This window comes from Aphelocoma coerulescens, chromosome 2 (genome assembly GCF_041296385.1).
Source record: "Aphelocoma coerulescens isolate FSJ_1873_10779 chromosome 2, UR_Acoe_1.0, whole genome shotgun sequence".
NCBI classification, from domain to species: domain Eukaryota; kingdom Metazoa; phylum Chordata; class Aves; order Passeriformes; family Corvidae; genus Aphelocoma; species Aphelocoma coerulescens.
Genome location: NC_091015.1, coordinates 67,628,371 through 67,648,507, shown reverse-complemented (window position 1 = coordinate 67,648,507; position 20,137 = coordinate 67,628,371). Strand labels below are relative to the sequence as shown.

General features: G+C 37.9%; 1 protein-coding gene across 17 annotated transcripts in view; it reads right to left on the bottom strand.

Moving 5' to 3' along the window:
* Positions 1 to 20,137, bottom strand: part of TNS3 (tensin 3) — a 218,302-nt gene that overhangs the window by 114,917 nt on the left and 83,248 nt on the right. For 15 of the 17 annotated variants that reach the window (XM_069007895.1, XM_069007893.1, XM_069007894.1 and 12 more), the window contains 7 exons: positions 18,326 to 18,378; positions 17,388 to 17,559; positions 11,155 to 11,205; positions 9,228 to 9,350; positions 7,675 to 7,739; positions 3,743 to 3,826; positions 432 to 544 (listed from right to left, as the gene is read on the bottom strand). In XM_069007895.1, coding sequence (XP_068863996.1) covers positions 432 to 544; positions 3,743 to 3,826; positions 7,675 to 7,739; positions 9,228 to 9,350; positions 11,155 to 11,205; positions 17,388 to 17,537 — 586 coding nt within the window. In that variant the 5' untranslated portion in view covers positions 17,538 to 17,559; positions 18,326 to 18,378. Of the gene's footprint in view, positions 1 to 431; positions 545 to 3,742; positions 3,827 to 7,674; positions 7,740 to 9,227; positions 9,351 to 11,154; positions 11,206 to 17,387; positions 17,560 to 18,325; positions 18,379 to 20,137 lie in introns of those variants that run through there. The other 2 variants (XM_069007899.1, XM_069007901.1) reach the window with 2 other exon arrangements.

The window sequence follows — 20,137 nt, the reverse complement described above, 5'->3', positions numbered from 1 at the left end:
GTCCTTTTCCAAACTAAATGATTCTGTGTAATTCTGTAAGTACACCCTATCCAAACAGCTTTTCCACACAAAATTCAATCTCAAAACAGAAAAGAAATTACATTTACAGTAATTTCCCGAAACAAAGAGGAAATTACTGTGAAACCTGACCAGGTTGCCAGATCCTTTGCAGTAACAGGGACCACAACTGTTCAGAAACTAGGCAGAGATGAAGAGCATGAACTATTCATTTAACACAGAACAATAAATTGATTTCACCTCCTTCAATTTTTACTCTAAAATGTTTCTCTTCTGGTTACTTTATTGGGAATATTTGGATGGATATCAAGAAGATATTAATTCTACTTTGAGATTCATACAGGTTTTCTAGAAAGTTCCAAAATGAAACAAGACTTTGATCCTACAACTGAATAGGAAAAATTAGATATTACCTCCCCCGGCATCTAACTTTGGGATGCCATGAAGGATAACATAGTGCAGGAAAAGAGGGGTTGCATTCATTTTCACTGATCCAGATAGAAGGCCACTTAAGAACTGCACATATCTAAAAACAAAAAGTTTATCTGAATTATATAAAACCACTAATACCAGGAAAATACATTATTTACACAATGATATTTACAGATTATGGGTAATGAATAGCATTGTGACAATGCACGTAACTCCAAAATAATAATCATCACAAAACAGCATGAAAAGACACTTAAATTTACTACTGTATTAAATCCATGGCCGTCACATTGCTATTGTTGATATCTTTATTTTAGTTATTTACATTAATAGTCTAAGTAAGAAATGAAGTAGAAGAGATAGTAAAGTCAATTGTTTTAGTACGCGCTCCTAGTTGCAACTGTAGTCTTAAATGTCTTTCACAGCAGCATGATATGTGCCCCACCCAATTTACAGTGAAGTTACCTTCATTAAAACAAGAACAAGAATTGCCCTTGTCAGAAATCTTAACATTAAGGGCAATGAGGTTAAATAACATCTTCATAATGAGAAGTGATCTCATTCAGCACAAAACAAGAGGAAAACTACCACAGTAATGTGAAAATTACTCTACTTCTGTGATTTAATAACTGGTTTGGTCATAAGCTCATGAGCAAATACATGCAAGTAAGCATCACTGCAGTGTCCTTTAATTTTGCCACTGGCTTTCAGTCCCTTTTTCTTCCATGCCTATGAGAAGACTTTCATTTAACTTTATTCTCAGGAATGTATAGAGGAAAATCACCTCTTTTCCACCTTTATGCACAGATCTCATTAACTTAACTCCTGGTAACACCTCAGCTAAGGATATCCTGCCAAGTAACAACAGCTTTACTACCCCAGAATGGGGGTTGTGGTGGTTTAAAATAGGTTTCACTTTACAGAGAGCTTGCAAAGCTCAATTTATTTTGAAATGTTAAGAAAAGGCAACTTTTTTTTTTGTTTCCTCCTTCAGTCTTTCTGAAAGGATTTGGTACATCAAAAGCACATATTTTACAAATTGACACACCTAACATGACAAAAAACCAGTGTGTTAAAATGTTTTGTCAGTGACCTCTCGTGAGTTTAATAAATGAGTTTATTAATATCAGTGTGAACATTTTCTCTCTACCTGCTCAAATTCCAAAAATTTGACTGAATTTTTGAAAACCTTTCTCAAGGCAGTGCACTTAAGCGGCTTACAGGCAGTTGGCTTATTTTTGAGACGAGTATTCAAAGATTTATCCTAAAGGTTTATGAGTAATTTTTTTCACATGAAGGGTCTGTATCTGCATATCTCATTCGGACAAATCTTCAACTGCTTATCTGAGAATGGATTCAAAATAGATCTGGTCTACAGTTACTTTTCTTGTCATTGTTACAGTACCCAACTAGCAGTAGGGAAAAGCTAAGTGACTTAATGGCCACAATTTATTTTTATCTATACAAAATCTAGTGGAGAAAAGGTTTCAAAATGTGAAAAATGGGTGTATTTTCATATTTTACAATTTTGAGATCCACTTAAATTATACCATTTATACATCAACTGGGTTTTAACAAGGATATCATTTAATTACCCAGCAATGGTTTCAGAGAAAAAGCATATTAAAAGGCCACTGACTGCTCAGAATGGGAACAAAAGAGTATAAAATTATCCACAAATATTAAGAGAGTTGGTTTTCCTTTCTCTGCAATAAGATTAGTGATCACTGCCAGGCTAGGCAAAGGTAGGAGAGGTGAGATTCAGGAGAACAGTTCTAATAAACAGTTTGGAGAACCACCTCTGTTCTGGGAAATGACACTCCAAAGTATGTATGTATGTCTGGAAGATGGTAAGGGCAGCTCAAGTTCAGTACTGGTGAGCAAAAATGCTAACTCCGTTAGTTAAGAAGCAAACTGAGTGTCTCTGAGACCCTCCCCCCCCACAGTTACCCCCAGAAGAATTAAGCAAGTGTCCTTGAAGGGGGGGGTAGGAAAGATAGATGCAACCATTTATACCTATTTAACTTGTAGCCTTAGGGCTCACATACAGTGTACCTACGTTAGTAGCTACTGAAGCTTCCTGTCAACATGGTTGAAAAACTGCCCTGATACACAATTCACAGGCTGTTGTGGGGGTTCCTGGCTCTCACTGAATTATGCCTGCTGCCTAGGGCTTCTGGATGGAAGATTAACAACACCTCTTTCCTTTTGCTGCTATGGTTCACACTTCTGTCTGGTAAGCAGCATTCTCAAATCCTTATTACTGAAATGCAATATACATATATGCAAGTACAAAACGGAAACAGAAAAAGGCCAGTAAAATTCTACTTATGAAAAGTTTATTTTAGGCCTAACGGAATGTTGTGTTACTATTTTTCAAGTTAAAAGGAGCTGTGCATTTCACCTAATGGGTTAAAAAGTAACTGGTAAGTTTTTATTTAGAGATTATCAGAACTAAACACCTTACACTAGTTGTTACTACTGATTTTTCTGTTTTAATTACTAGCAAAGTCTTATACTTTAAACAACTTCTAAACAACCTACTGCATGCATGTGGATTAAGACAAAAAAATGAACTGTAATTACCAAATCAAACCCAGATGATATTTTATATTTCTAAAAGAGATTCTAAAAGAGATTCACCTATATCACAATTACTTGTCTGATGGATATCAGTCTCTTTCGGTACTGAATCCTTCAATTACCTCTCATCAAAACAAGGTACACAGTGAATCCCAGAACTATTCACTTTCCGAAGTGCTTATTACTTTGAATCCTAACTCAACCTTTGCCATACAGACAGACTGAAATGGTAACACATCCAGATAAACATAATGGATATTGCATGCTTTGACAAACATTTACAAGTATAGACATGGGATAACGGCATAATCTGCAAATCCTCTAAACAAGTAGTAAAAAGATCTTTATTGCACAGTAATCAGCACACATTCCATACTCATCATTATGCTACAGAAAAATGAGTTTATTGTTATCTTGGAAGAATCAAGAAATAGATTGTGGCATCTCTTTGTTAACAAACAATGCAGTGAGAACCCATTTAGATAAGTGTGGTACAAAAGGCCTTGTCTATCTGGGGCCACATGCAGGAATAGAAAGAGAGATCTCATCAATCAAGGAATATTAATATAAGATAAAGTGCTGAGAATTCAGGAAGCACTGGAGGATCTTGTGAAAATAGCCTTCACATAGCTGGGGAGGGAGTAAGGGATGGGAGCAGAAAATAATGATGACATTTCCTATTGATATAAATTAGAAACAAATTGAATACCTTCTTTGGGATGGCTGCATTAAAGCTGAAACTTTATCATCAAAGAATTTCTTCATAGCAAATCTGTCTAGAGCCTGATCAGCACTGTCAAAAAAGAGACACAAGTTATTCTGCTTCAGTGTTATCTTGAAAATTCAGCAGGTTACTGCTTGAAATATGCAAAAATACTTGGAAGAAAAAAAGGAGAGAAGTAAAGAAAAATAAAAGAAAGAAGCACCTAACTAGCAACTCTAGTACTTTGGCCATCGCGGACAATGATGTTTATTCCACTGACACCTTCTCATTCAATACCTTAAGATAGTTCCCTTCCTAAGCAAAGCACCTACTTCCTTATTCAATTAATTGGATTGCATACTTCCAAAATGAATACGTTGAAATCAGAATGCAAAAAACTTTGGCAAAACCAAGCAGCTCAGGCTCCCAAAGAAGGATACTTGCCATAATTTCTTGAGTGTGCCACTGGGGAGTTCTCTCTATAAAATATAAATTTATTTTCTTTTTCAGAAAGAACGGTAGTACCAGGATAGAGGTCCATTTAAGCAGTCAACAATTCACTCAGCCCTTTTTTCCTGTACCCTGAGCCATAGAAGAGACTATCTTTGAAAAAGAACTATTTTACATCAGACAACCACAAACTCTTCAAATACACAATCAAGGAGCAACAAATTCCAAAAAATACATTTTCTTCTATTCTCTATCCCGAATGGCTCTGATGTGGGTCTTTTTTGGGTGAAGGAAGGCAAGAGGCTACAGAAAAAAAGAAAAATACGTGCCAAAAATTAGTAAGAATGCTGTTAATCACATGTGCCAAGTAATGTGCTATGCTGATTCTTATTTATCTATTCCAGATAAAAACAACGTCTCATAACAGATGTAGTTCACAGTGTTAATTTACATCAGAATATAAAAGATCTGGAAGTTCCAAAATAAAACTACACATTAGAATCTTAAATTCCACAACTAGTTAAACCTAAATGACTTCAGAGGAAAAAAAGTTGTGCAAAGTACACATATGCATATCAGGATAAAAATGAAATTGATGCCTTTTCCAAAAGTTAATCAGAATATGCCAATTGTCTTGACAGGGTGCTGGATCAGGCTATAAAGTAAAGCCTTTTCTTCATGGGTGTTAAAAATTACATAGTGTGTACTTAAAATAGTCTTGACCCAAAACTCTTTCTCACCCAATCCATCATATATCTTCATACATCTTCACCCACACTGTCATCCAGAATTTAGGCAGCCCTTTCTTAACTGTCCAAAAACTGCTAGTACTTTGCTTGTTAAAATAGAGTTAACCAACAATTGCAAAGAGCTCTGTTTGACCTCATTAAATTTGATGACACATTATTCCTTCCTAAATGAGAAAATTTGATATTATAACTAAAGGGTGGTTGCATCAATAAGGGTTTTTCATAGAATCATAGAATGGTTTCGCGTGGAAGCGACCTTAAAGATCATGTTGTTCCAGCCGTTCTGCCATGGACAGGACACCTTTCACTAGACCAGGTTGCTTAAAGCCCCATCCAACCTGGCCTTGAGCACTTCCAGGAATGGGGCATCCACAACTTTTCTGGACAACCTGTTCCAGTGTCTCACCACTCTAACAGTAAAGAATTTATTCTTTATATTTAATATCTAATCTGAATGTACCCTCCCTTCAGTCTGTAGCCATTCCCCTACTTGTCCTATCACTGCATTACTTGGAAAAAGTCCCACTCCACCCTTCTTGTAGGCCTCCTTTAGGTACTGGAAGACCACTAGAAGGTCTCCTTGGAGCCTACTCTTCTTTCAGACTGAACAACCCCAACCCTAACCCTTAGCCTATCTTCGCAGCAGAGGTGCTAAGCCTATATTCACTAGATTCCACTAAGCCTAGATTTTTTTGGCATGTTATCATGGTTCAGGAATGGAATTCCCTAATTTAGTGGTCCTACTGAAACTCTCCAAACCACACTGCTGCTTGCTTCCTCCCTCCTCTCCCCTTCCCCTACAGTGGGATGGAGAGGAGAATTGGAGGCACAAAGGCAAAGATCACAGGTTTTGATCTTGGAATAAGAACAATTTACTGGACACAGGAATGAGATAAGAAAATTAATAGTAACAACAACAATACTAATGACAGAGGGTAGAAGAAAGGAAACGTTATTGCTCACTGTGGAAACGCCCAACAATAGACAATGCTGGCTCCCTCTGCTACACTTTCTCAAACGGAAGGGATCCCTTCTCCCTTGAAGGATGATGCCCTTCCCCCACCCGCAGCAATGACATGAGGTAGTATAGAATAACCTCTCAGTACTGGCCATGCTCCCACAAGCATACTGAAAAAATTAACCCTGTCCTGGCCAGAACCAGGACACCTATGCATACTGACAATTATGAACTTTCTTTAGTGTGAACATCTTCAAAGTCTTCTAAGTGCCACTTCAGACACAGTACATGGCACCCTCAACAGCAGCACCTGCAGTAATTTCTGCTTCTGCAAGGTTGCTTTGTACCATTTTCAAGAGTCTTGATAATGCTACGGATATACAAATCCTAGCTGGGAAACCCCCAACCTCATTCTCACACAGAAAAGTTAAGTTTTGGATAGCAGCTGCCAGATATCCAGAAAGTTTAAGAGGGCTTCCAAGCTCACTCGTCTCCTGCAACTTCACTGGAGGAATCCTGAATTTGTTTGGGGTAAAAGGTGATAGCTTTCATTGCTGGGCATAACAAAATAACACCTGAATGGGATTGTAATGGTGTTACTAAAATGTATTTATAGCCAGGTACCACCTTTAAGGATTATATAATACTGCAGCACGGAAATCACACCACAACAACTGTACTACCCTCACTTGACAGTTGTTGTCATTCACAATACTTCTCAACAAAATATGAAATTGTGGCAATCACTCTGACAATTACTAACTGAAGCAAGTATTTTTTCCAGCACATATTGGTGTACGCAATGCACTTCGTTTCTTGGTCTGTAATTACTTAAAAATTGGGTTTACCCTAATGAACACAGATTATTTTCCAGGATTCTAGTTTGACTGACATCTATGAGTAATTTACCATCAGCCTCTAGTGATTCAAGATGCCATCAACTACAGTAGTGGATCAAATCTATTACTGACAGGCTGGTGTAAATTCAGGACCAAATTTGATTTAACCATGGCATTTAGAGTGCATTTTTATTTTAATATATTTATGTATGTATATAAATAAAAAAAAACCAGGGGAAAGCAATTAGTGATTAGAAACCCAACAAAAATTCTCCAAAACACATATCATCCTTTTTGAGACCATTTATCAAATTGTGTCTTTTTTGATATAAATTGTCAATTGTCATTTCATAATTTGAGCACTCCAAAAGAAACAATTAAAACCAAGTAATGAGACACCTATTGTTTTTGCAGTTAACTGACTGCAAAATAAAGTTGAGATTATTTCTTACACTTCATTCTGCACTTGGATCAATGTCTAGGAATTCCCTATTCAAACACTGTTTCCAGCTTCTAATAACTGTTTTCCTTAAGTACTTAAGGAAAAATATCTCACTGATTCAAGAGGCCACTTGATGGACGTGGAAAATGCATAGATTTAATGGAATAAAGATAGTATCATTACATAAAAATTATTTCTTTCACATTCCACCATTCATCTGAAAACATCCTTTAGAAAGGTTTTCTGCAAACCAATAAAATCTCAGTCTCAAAGGGACTTAAGGCTGTCACCTAGTCTAGTCTCCTGTTGGAAGCAGGATTATGGGAAAACTGTCATGAAAGCAGGCTATGTTAAAAAAGACATGTTCCAAAACTCCTTGAGAAGAAAACCTGACAAACCTTAACTGACAAACAGTAAGCTGACAGACCATAGTCACCTAAAAGGGCTTTTTCCCAATATTTATTGTAAAAAACCACACAACATGCATTATTCACACTTACCTTGCAGAAACATTGGTGAAGTACATATATGATGATATGACTACACCTATCCTTCCTTTTCCTCCCTGTATTAGGAAAAAGGGAATGATAACTTGTTTTATGTATTACATTATTGAGCATTATTATATTTAAGACCCATACTAAATACAATTTTAAGGCAAGAGGTTCAGAGTCCTTTTGCTCATGCACCCTGTGCTGATGGAAAGGTGGAAATAATGGGCAGCATCTTATCTGTCAATGTGAACTGGCTGACACATGGCATAAAAAAACACTAAGTAGGATTTCTATGTGCATGCCTGTCAAGTCTTACCAATTAAGAGGAATTAATTAGGGAAAAAAAAAGAAAAATTGTATGAACTATTCTAATTTCGTGTTATTTTTTCCAGAGATCATTCACAACAAGTCTAAACAATGTTGCAATTCCCAGGATGAAATCCTATAAAATACCTATTTTGGAACGAATAGGAGCTTCTGACAGGTTTTCACATTTTTATCTCCCCAACACCTGAGATTTATAGTAACTGATTTCCTATGGATAATTTAAAAATGCTCTAAAATATTTTAAAATAATTTACATGACAAATTCAGTAAAATTTAACAATTCTCACAGATTTCAAAATATTTTCAGTCCCTCAGCTGATAGTAGTTGGCTGTATCTATCGTTGTGGCTGGAAACCAGTATTAGCAAAAGGCATTTCTCAAGAACATGCGTTACCAATTTGTATATAATTGTATACCTAGAAATACTTTGTTCCCTATTCTTTTGTCCCATGTATGAGCCATTCTCCTGGCTGCATTCTTGCAACTAGTAAGATTTCAGCTGTTTCATACAATAATGGCATTCTGCCTGGAAGAAATTTGGGACTGGGGACTATACAACCTGACTTGAAGAGAAGTTTCGGTCCCATTATCACCATCATTTTGTTTAGCATAACATCTGCCAGTGATACAGAGATAGGTTTGCCTCAAGTGTCACAAGCACAGCTACCAACCAGTTCTGAATTAATTTTATCCAAATTTAACTAAGGTTTTTCTTTATTTCTGTCTATTGTGAGCAAGCAGGAGGAAGAAACACAGCACACTGGTGGCTTTGCTCTAAGGCACTGCAATGATGCTGTCAGTAAAAACCTTTCAGAAGTATCCAGACCTCATTTCCTACCATAAACAGTCTAAAGAGATGATATGGGATACAGTTCCTATCCTTATCCTGCAACAAAATTCATGAGTCACAAAACACAGAGAATTTCCCATCAAGCTGGAAAAACCTCAAGCTTCTAAATACATTCACAGAAGTAACAGTGGTGACCTTTGAAGGACGTGAAGTAATATTGGTGCATGCTATACCTGCAGCAAGGGCTAGGACTTCAGTCACAATAAAAAAGAAATCTTTAAGAAGCATGCAAGGCCAATTGATTTAAGCTTTCTTACATCAACAGAACATCTGGCACACTGTTGCCAACATTGAAAACAGATCAAGCTTTTTATTTTTTAAAATGAGAAGAGTAAAGGACAAGGTTTTTTAAAATGAATACAAACTCATCCATTGCACTTACTCTGCAATGGATCACCACCACGTGTTGAGGATCATTGTCCAGCCAAGACTCCATAGCCTTGCAGATGGTGCAAACCTTATCAAGAAGTGGAGCATGGAGATCAGGCCACCCTACATCCATAATCTGCAATTAAACAAGTAACATTTATAAGAGACACCTTGATCCTAGTATCACATACTAAAATCTGGATTCAAATAATTGTCGTGGTTGAAAGTCTCCACAACTTTTCCAATCTCAGATAATCATGCAATTCAATTGTCATGATGCTTACAGATCTCTTAAGTGGAAGAGGGAATTTGTTGTTTTTTTAAGATACTAGTACTTTTACAAAAATAAATAAACAAAAAACTTCCTCCTCCTCCCCCCGTCCCAATCTCACCAACTACTTAAAAGTGACAACATTTCTGAAGGTCTTGATTTCTTAAAAGATTTTTCAGTTAGAATTTCTAGTATTTTATAACAGTAAATACAATCAGAATTAGAACAAAGAACGATTTTTGATGGGTTTCATTTTATTTTCAATTTATTTCCTTCACGTGCAACAGATTACAGCATGTCAAAATTTTGTTCAGGTTTTCTATTCACTACCTCATACAGTTTACTAAGCCTATTATTATTATATGCATATTTACTGACAAAATATATGCAATACATACATATTATGCATAGAACATATGCCTAATATTAAAAAAAATAGCAACTATGAACCATCCTTCATGATCAGTAAAGCATGCAAAAAGTTAAAATTAAGAGGGATTTAAGTACTTTCCTCAGGTAGCTTATCTCTGTACATCTACTGCTGCAAATATACATCTCTCCTACTCTGGCCTTATAACAGAGGCTGAAGAGTACCTGCACACCATTTTTTACAGCAAACAAACACATCAACTGGTAAGAAGAAACAAGAGTCAGACATCAATCATTCTGACGTTCCTTATGTCTCTGTTGTGCAGAGAAGCAACTATTCAAAGGTAGTACAAAATGGAAGTCCTTATCTGAACCGAGTTCACTAGCTTCAGCTGACTGTATATTACAGTATACAACCCCAGTAAACTGTGACTGCACAAAGAAAGTATACTCGAAGTAAAATTTTTATCACCCAATAGAAGTTTTTCAGAAGTCACAACAAGTTTCTGGTCCTGTGTGTAAAGTCTAAGAAAACAACAGGAACAGCTGTGTAAAACACAGATCTAACAGACAGAAAACAGAACTTGAGAAAAAATAGAAAGGGATGCATGTCCTCGGTTGCAGTGTATTCTATTACCATCCTCATGAGCTGTTGAAATCAGGTGAGGCAGTGTTTCCTTGCCTCCTCCCCCCAGACTATCTTTCTGTTAATGGCCCATCATTGTTCTGCCACATGACTCAGAGATAACTCCCTCTGGATTATCTTCTGTTAATGAGCCTAATCAACACTTGGCCTCATGACTCATTACCCCACTGTGAGATGCTCCACCCAGAGGGAGGAACCAAGCATTCCATCGTGGATATAATCTGAGATTCTGAACACCAGAGACAACCCTTTCCACTGGATTTCCAGAGGACAAGAGCTACACAGCCACCACTGGACCTGAGGAAGAGCAGACCCTTTTTCTACAGGATGACCACTTCAGGAGGACTGCAGCCACCATTCTATCAGACTGCTACCACCACCCTGATTAACAGGGACTCAGGTTGTATCTTGACTCTGTCAGTTTGAGCCAGTGTTTTCTGCCTTTATTTTTGTTTTTCTATTAAATTGTTATTCTGACTTGGTGTCTCTGACTAGTTTGTTTTCAAACTAGTACAACACATGTGGGGTTTTTTATTATCTTCCAAAACTTCTGCTCTTACTCTGTATATCAACAGTTGCATAGATTCAGGGCTTATCAGGCCATTTAAGTTGTATTTAACACTAGAAAGCTATATTATGGAAGACAATCAATACCTTTGGGTTAAGATTGGCAAGGTCATATCTCTTTTCAGAGAGGTTTAACACCTGTTCAGAAAGAAAGAAAAAAATTATTAACCATCAAGACTATAATTTATGCAGTAAATAGCTGTATTCGAAACATAAAAATGACTAAAAGAAACTACAGTGATATGGCTTCAGGTTTGCCCACTGTTCTACTAAACTAAATTAGTTTGATTTGACATTTTGATGTTGACATTTGATGTCAGGTAGCACTAGCAAATATATTTTAGATATTCAGTTATTTTACAATAAAATTAAAGCTAAACTTAAATGTGCATTTTGAAAAAGGACAATTAAAATTCTACTACATCTTATTTATTTTGCATGGCTTTGAGTCAGAGGTATTCTGAGAGAGCTGGATACCATGCATGCAACACAGAGCATAAGAACTAACAATGAGAAGTCTGGGAGGGTGGTACAGTGTTAAATATTTGAATTTGCGTGCCTGACAAGAAAGTATTGGTCTGTCAGAACTTTGCAGGGAAGATATGACATACCTATTTAACTACAGCTTAGCCTATGAGATCTTCCAACTCTTCTGCTAACCCACTAAAGAGCAAGTTACCTTCCACTTAGTGCTTAATAAGGAACAAATGAAGAGATAGACCGCAAAATTAACAAAAGAAAGCACTGTATACAAGTATAATTGACTCTTTCATTAGAAAGTACCTTAAATTAGTATCAATCAATAACAAAAAGCTGAAATATCAATACTCAAGAACTGAAACAATGCTACAGAGGCAGATTCTCTTTCACAGTGGGGCAATTTCACATCCCGAGTTATGTACAGATGGCATACTCATTTAAAAAAATTCTCATTAATTACACTGAAAGAATGGAATAAACAGATCATAAACATGAGAAAGAGTAAATACAAGGTAAGTCCATTATACAGTTTACTACTACCCAAGGACAATTTAAGAACCCATTCCTAAAGTGTAAGACTCTTCTAAAGTATTACCCTTTTGTGTTAACTAGCACTCTCATCAGCTGTCTAAGCAAAGAAGCCAAAACCTGAACAGGTTAAAGTAACTACATCATTATACTTGTCCTTCCTGAAATACCAATAGTAAAACAGGAATGAAACCAGTATTTTCTTCCATAAATGACACCATTTTTTTGGTAATTTTCTATTAGCTTCAATAATTGGAAAACAAATTAACAGAGAGGTGCAGGTCTCAATACAGATCTCAATACAGAATTCTTAAAATTAGTGCTAAAGCTATATTAAGAAATCAATTACCTAAAATTTTCCACAGGAAAGAAAGGACTACTTGACAAAAACTTTTTTATTCATCTTTGTTATTGTATTTAAACTTAATAACAATTTAAAATTCCTGTGCGTCAGGATACAGTCCTGTTCATGACAGATATTTGTTACTGCTGGGTCAGACACCAAACTCAAAGATGCTGTTGTACCCAAATCCCTGTCAAGCTATAGTGATCATGCTGAGATACTCCAAAATCCCAACAGCACAGAATAGAGATCAGAAGGTACAGGAACCAACATTTTGCATACAACAAAACAAGGCACCACAGAAGTCTTTGAAGAGAAGCATATGGTATAAACAGATGCCACTGTGTTGTTTTTGGCTGGGATAGAGTTAATTTTCTTCACAGTAGCTCACATGGGGCTGTGTTTTGGATTTGTGTTGAAAATGCTGCTGATAAAACAGGGATGTTTTCATTATTGTTGGGCAGTGCTTACACAGTGTCAAGAGCTTTTCTGCCTTCACACCACCCCACCAGTGAGTGGGCTGAGGATGCACAAGAAGCTGGGAATGGATACAGCCAAGACAGCTGACCTCAAGTGACCAAAGGGATTTTTTATACCATATGACACTCTCAGCATATAAGCCTAAGGAAAAAGGGAGTGTAGACATTCAGAGTGATGGTGTTTGTCTTCCCAAATCACCATTATGCATTACAGAGCCCAGCTGTCCTGGGGATGGTTGAACATCTGCCTGCCCATGGAGAGCAATTAATAATTCCTTGTTTTGCTTTGCTTGTGTGTAAAGCTTTTGTTTAACCTATTAAGCTTGTCTTACGTATTTTCTCACTTGTACTCCTCCAATTCTCTCCCCCATTCCACTGGTGAGGAAGTAAGTGAGCAGCTGTGCAGGGCCAAGTTACTGGTTGGGATTAAACTGTGACACATCTGAAGATTAACTGCATCCTTTTTGGTCCCTTTTTGGCATATCCTAGGTCTGCTTTGTTATACTTTGGTACAAGAAAGAGGAGCATTAACCTCAGTTTCTAAATTTTCATCTGTTGGAAAAGTCATGTTTCTTCTGAGAACTGAAGTCTACAGGGAATATGTTTTTTTAGAACATCAAAGCAGAGAAAAATTTACTGTAAGCTATCGACAGGCTTTCATCTCTCCTTAAAGGACTCTGGTCTCAGACTGTCAAAGTATAATCTTCTTCTGCTAGAGAAAATTAGGTACTTATGGGTTTTTTTTCATACTCTTCATAACAAACTCAAGCAGGAAACAATGCACTCACTCCTTTCACTGTAGTGAAAGGAAAATGACTAGATAAAAAACGACAAATGCTGATATGTAGTATATGTTCTGTTAGCTGAGACCCTGACCCAATAAAAGAGTAGAATTGTTCCCATCAACTTCAGCAGGACTGCAGACTTGCATACTATTTTGTGGAGGTTTTGGGTTTTTTTTCTTTGCTGATATACATGTGCCTCTTGGGCAAGCTGAAGAGGTATTCAAAACATGAGAAACAAATGATAGTTTAAAAACAAGCTCTCTGAATCTACAACCTGGCTGTGCTTTGTCAGGTTATCTTGCAAATTTGCACATACACATTTGAAGTAGATGGCATCAAGCTTTCTTTTTATCAAGACAGCTCATTTCCAAAGTGCCTGTTAAAAAAGAAATTAATGAATAGAATAAAACTAAAACAAAAGATCAAAAAATCCCAACTTTGCAAGAGAAACTGACTATAATCCCTCTCAGAGACAGACACTACAATCCTTCCCAGACACTAAACCAGACTTACCATATACCAGATTTTTATAATACAAACAAGTGTTAAGTGATAGTTGACTGGACAGACTACAAGCTTACACTGTTGTCACATGGAAAAGGCCAGAGAACAGCTGATTTTGACCCTATAAAGGTTTACACACAGGTCACCTTCAAACTATTACTCTTTTGTGCCTTATAAGCTACCAGTGTGTCATGGTTTAGTACAGCTTGGGTTTTAGTTAAGGAGGAATCAATCCACCAGCCACGGAAGTGATTTTTTTACAAGGAGCTGCAGACAGCTTCCTCCAGACCCGACAGAACTGATCAACTGGCTAGTTTGAATATTGACAGCTCTGTTAAGCCACTTAAGAAGCTCGACACGCCTCTGTGATCCACATTTAAGAATGAACATAGCCCAGGAAAGCTCTCTTGCTTCCAGCTTTTCGGAGAGGTAACTGGGAGGCTCAGCGCAGCACAGCCTGGCCAGGTCGGCCCTTGGCGTGGGCCTGGGCCAGCTGGGAGACAGCCACCCTGGAGCCGCGCAGCCCTGCTCCATCCACGGTCCTGCTCCATGCGGGTGGGCGCACAGCGCTGCTCAGCCAGGCCCCCCACCAGTGCAGCTGCTGAAATGAAATGCTACACTGAAATGAGCTCCAGTCGCCGCCCGGCAGGCATTATGTGACCAACAGCGAAAAGCGAATTCCAGCTGCAAGGCCCGGGTGAGTCTAACTCTTTTAGTGCTGTAAGATTACTCAGAACAGATGAAGCCTGCAGACATCAATACTCTCACAAATCAAGGGAAAGGTGAAGGCACGTAAAGAAAACACCATAGAGACACCAAAGTCAGTGAGGAAGGAAGAGCTGAAGCCTAGACAGAGGAGAAAGAGGAGATGCTTCAAGCTTAGAAGCTGAAATTCTGTTGTAAAGCTATGGTGATGGACTGTGATACATCAGAGTACCCTTTGTAATTTCATTAAAAGCATGGGGGTGTGGAGCGTTCAAACCGCAACCATGAGCAAAGGTACCTGTGCTGAAATAAGCAAATGTTGAAGTAGCTGTGATCTAATAAGAAGCTTGAACAGAGAAAGAGATTAGTGATGAAGACCATTGCTCCCAGGGAAAGAGAAGAAGACCTCTGTTCCCAGAGATGAAGATGATCCCAGAGATAGCTGAAGAGAACCTTTGCTTCTGAACAGCTCATCCTTAAAATGGTACCCCATTAGCTAAAGATTGAACCCTCAAAAACAGTTGTGGGGAAAGCTGTAAGTCAAGGGAAGGGACTTTCACATGTGAGTAGAGAACCATCCCGGGTGGCTGTCTTGCTGTGACATTGAAGCCATGAGAGAACTGCTTCTTGTGGAGATGTCTCCATAGCATGAGCAAGAGAGACTCCTCTCCCTAAGTGAACTGAAGAAAGACTAGTATAGAGGTGGTAAACTGACCGGAAAAAATCCCAAGTTTTGTCTTTTTACATTGTCAGTGGGAGAAGAAAGGAGAGGTGGGGTGTGCCCGTTTGGCCAAATTTAGAAATATATCCTCTGAGAGAAGGCAGGTTACAAACCACCTCCACCCCACCAGGTTCGGGAAAAAAACCTTTTTCCTCGAAGGAAAGTGGAAGAGATAAAAACTATTTATTTAACAAATACACAGGAGAAAAAAAACCCTAATGCTAAATAATGAAACCTCTTGCTGTAGAGAGAAAACCTGGGAAAATTTCAGAGTCCTTCCGTAGTCTCTCTCTCCTCCTCCTTGGAGCTGGGACGGGGTGGTGGGGCCACCTCCAGGGCCAAGGCCTTGGTGGAAATTCCTCCCAATGTATTCTGATGTTGAAACAGTCCAGCAGAGAAAAAAGGGAAAAAATGAAGTCCCAGGAAAACAGAAGTTCAACTCTCCGTCTCTCTCCGGAGAAAAAAAGGAGCTGAAAAACTGGCCGAAAGCAAGCAGGGTGCTTTCCCCGCTCCCCCTCTGCTGTTGCAGCTGAACACAGAGAGCCGTCTCTATCTCTGTGTGACCTTGAACAAGCTGCAAACTGCTTTGAAGAAGTTTTGCTCAGTTTTTCCTCCCGCCTCTCAGGCTCAGTTTAAAGGCACAGAAAGGCACAAAATTAATTTCTAGGCATAGGGCAGTGATATGGGATACAACATCATAAAGTCACCCCAAGACATGGGGGGAGGAGAAGCGTTCTGAAGGTTTATTCTGACTTTTCTTTTTTTCCTTTTAGTTCTGTTAATAAACTTCTTTATATTCTTTAAAGTTTTGTGCCTACTTTGCTTTCTCCTATTCTTATGTCACAGAAACAAAATAAGTAAGTAATGGATTTCGAGTTAAACCACTACACAGTGCCTGATGGAAGGGAAGCCAAGGGCACCAAGGCACCAAGCTGAGGACATCAGTCCACATCACAAGTTCAGTCTGGTTCATAATGCACCTATGACATCTCAGTTTGTGAGCAGAAGATAATGTGTTGAAATCATTAGTGGAATCTCTCCAGTAACTGATTTTCACTGTGAGTAAAGTTCATGTTCCTGAAGTCACACACTACCTAAAAAGACAGTACAAGAAAAAAAGTAAATAAAATATTGGCCGTGTTTTAAATTCACCTTCATAGAACAAGCTGAGACAATACATGCCATGGCACTAGCCAGAAAACAGCATAGGAGATTAACAGCTTGTTATCACAATTTAAAAAAAATAAATCTGCACATGGAGCTCATTATATATTTGCTTAATTTCCTATTGAAAACTAAATGGCAGGAAAAATGCACCTAAAACAAGATAATGAGAAAGAGTTGGACAGAACATACCAACAGCAACCTTACTTTTACATGTTGCCTTTACAAGTGGAGACATGACAGGTGAGAGACTATCAGACACCCACCTGAGAACCCAGATGAAGCTCACTGCTACAAAAGAAGAACACACTTCACATTGCAGGGTGTGTATCTTTTAGGAGCATACTTTGAACAATGAAAATGGTCAGTGCAATTATTCTTCAGCATTTGACTACGTTATCACATCACCACAGCGACTGCACTGCCTCAGCAAAAAAAGTGTTTTCAATTTCTAGCAGCTTAAAACACTGCTGAAAATCTTGCACTTGCTTACAAGGCTGTAAAGATGGACCAAAGAGTGACTTTCAGTTTATAATGGTATAAGTGCACCTCAAGTAGTCTTCCTGCATGACAAAAGAAGATGCATCACAAACGGCTGATCTTACACATACCAAGTAATTATCACCATGTTTGGATTTGAGCATTCGTGTTACTTCTTGTAGATTGTGGAGGTAAGTTTCCTCAGAACAACCAGCGGTGAAGCATACAGCAATAATCCGCTCTGTGATGTAAGTGAGGTCAAGTTCATGGCCTTCCTCCATAATGTGATCAAAGTCTGCGCTTCTGTGAAGAAATTAGATGTGGCAGTTCAGAGCAATGCAGCTGAGAAGAAACATGGCATATTAATGAGAAGAAATTGCAACTTGAACTCCTACAGCCAAGCATCAGATGTTTCCAGTAATTTCATTACAATTACAACTCATTAAATGCCTCTAGAGCTCAAAGTATTCAGTTCAGAACACAAATGGAGTTCTTCACCAGAATTCTTCACATGAAAACTATAGTGAAAAAATCTCTGCAACCAATAATGTGCAAAAGCAGCAAAAGGAATACAAGCAATTTGACAAATACTAGCACAACAAACTTGTGAGTCAAATAGAAAATGTGTATGTACTTATGTCTGTACACGTCTCTCTGTAGAATTCTGCAAATGCTTTACAAATTGGAAGCTTGACCAGTGATCTGTAAAACACTGCAGAGATTGAAGCCTGCTCTGAGTAAAACTGAAGTGAATCTAAAACCAGTCCCAAAGGACAACAGACATGAGTGTAATTCAACTAATTTCACAGGTTAGTCTACAAATACTTAAACTTCTCTTTCTTTTCCAGGGCACAACTTTGTCCTTCTTAATAAAATATCAGAAGATTAGCTCTGTAAATATGCCCAGTTGTTTTCTCATAAAGGGATTATAAAATGGCACTTGCATAGCAGGTCATATCTTGCAGAAGACTGAACTCACAACCACAAAATCACAACCACAACTAACAAAGCCTAAACCCACCGCTGCACCACATGACACTGCTACATGAAATATGAAAGAAATACTTGCCGTGATACTTTGTCACAACTGAAAGAGGAGTTCTTCAAAGCACTGCTGGAATTCTGGAACAAAGAAAGCAAAACTATCAATCCAGAACCTTACTTGCTGTCACTGATGTCAATGTTTCTGGCTTTTTTCCTCGTTTATGATTTAGAAGACTATAACAACAAGAGGATATGAGAGGATCATTGCCCTATGTTTTGAATGCAAACACTGTGGTTATGCCCAGGTTATGTCTAACTTTCTGCTACCTCTTCCAACTCACTGCTGCCAGAAGAGTCTTTTGTGACTCTTAGTCTTTAGTGCTCTTCTTGGTAACTGCATTAAGATTAGAGAAAACACAGCAGGCTTTGAGAATATAAAACTTGTATTTTTGTATAAACCTGCAAAAAGGAAGTTCCTCTCAACTGATTTTATGACGATATTGAAATATATATTCCTGTATCAGAATATTGAGAATTTACTGTGTAGTAGTTTATTTTTGTAGTTCCATTTGTTCAGTAATAGTAACTGTAAATGAAAAAGTGCAAGAATATTCTCCCTCATGATCCACAGTAATAGAGTTTGTCTCACCTAATTGTAGCTGTCTCAGAATTAAGCTCCAGGATAGGTTTAAAAAGAAAAAAAACCTACAGAACCCCTCCTTGATTTCTGTTGGTCACACAGATATATCCATTGCTTAAGAAGTACTTCTGCCATTTACTAAAAATTTGATGACTAAACTGTTGTGTAACCTGAATAATCAGACATTTAACAGCTTCCTCTGGTAAGAAAGTTAGTGGCACTGTTGTGCCATATAAACTAGCAGAAATTCTAGTAGGATACAGTGTATAAGCATATGAACAATAACATAATGCAAACCACTAGCAAAAAGAAACCATTAGTGAGATATATATTTACTGTATGTATGCTGTGTCACCAAACCATCAGAATACAAGTTTCCCCAAACAGGATTCAGAAGCACAGGGCATACCATCCATAAAGGCAAATCATCTCCATCCAAGTGAAAACAAACAAACAAACAAACACTGTTTTCTGCCTTGCTACACAGTGGAAAGATAATGCAAAAAACTTGACTAATCTTCCAAGACAGCAAATACCATCTGGCATATCCCAGAATTGACTATTACACAGAAAATCTCACAAAACCAGGTATGATTTTCATTTCCTGCCAACTAACAGCAGTAGAGAAGATGCATGACAATGAAAAACTGCTCCATATGAGGTGTTTTAACCACACCTGGGTAAAAATTTAGAGTTGTAACTAGGGTAGATTCAGTGAAACTACTGATTGATATGCTGTGAGTAGGACAGACCACCCTGAGATTTTTTTTCCATGAACTTCTCACCAAGATTCTTGTTCCCCTGCTTCCCTGGGACTGCCTGGCAATGCTGTTATAACCAGTATACCTGACAGTATAACCAGTTATACAATGAACAGTTTTCAAAGAAGTAAACACCTTCTATTTACCTATTTATTCAGTTAGTAGTTTTTATATTCCAAACCATACCACAAAGAAGTTATCCCTATGTAAGCAAGTGCAAGGAACCTTTCGGTCAATTTTACCTGCAGTTGTATGAAAGCTAGCAGGTAGAGGCAATTGCTTCTCAAAAGACAACCATCTTCTCTCCAGTCACGGATTTGTATTAATAAGCAAATTCATTGCATCCAAGGTACTGTGTCATTGCCCTTTTCCAGTAAAAACTCAAGCCATGCAACTCTCTCCTTTGACACACTCTGTATTGCTTCTTTTAACCACTGTTGGCTCCTGCACCTAGTACTGGGCTCATCACCTGAGTTTGTTATGCCAACTTTCTCAA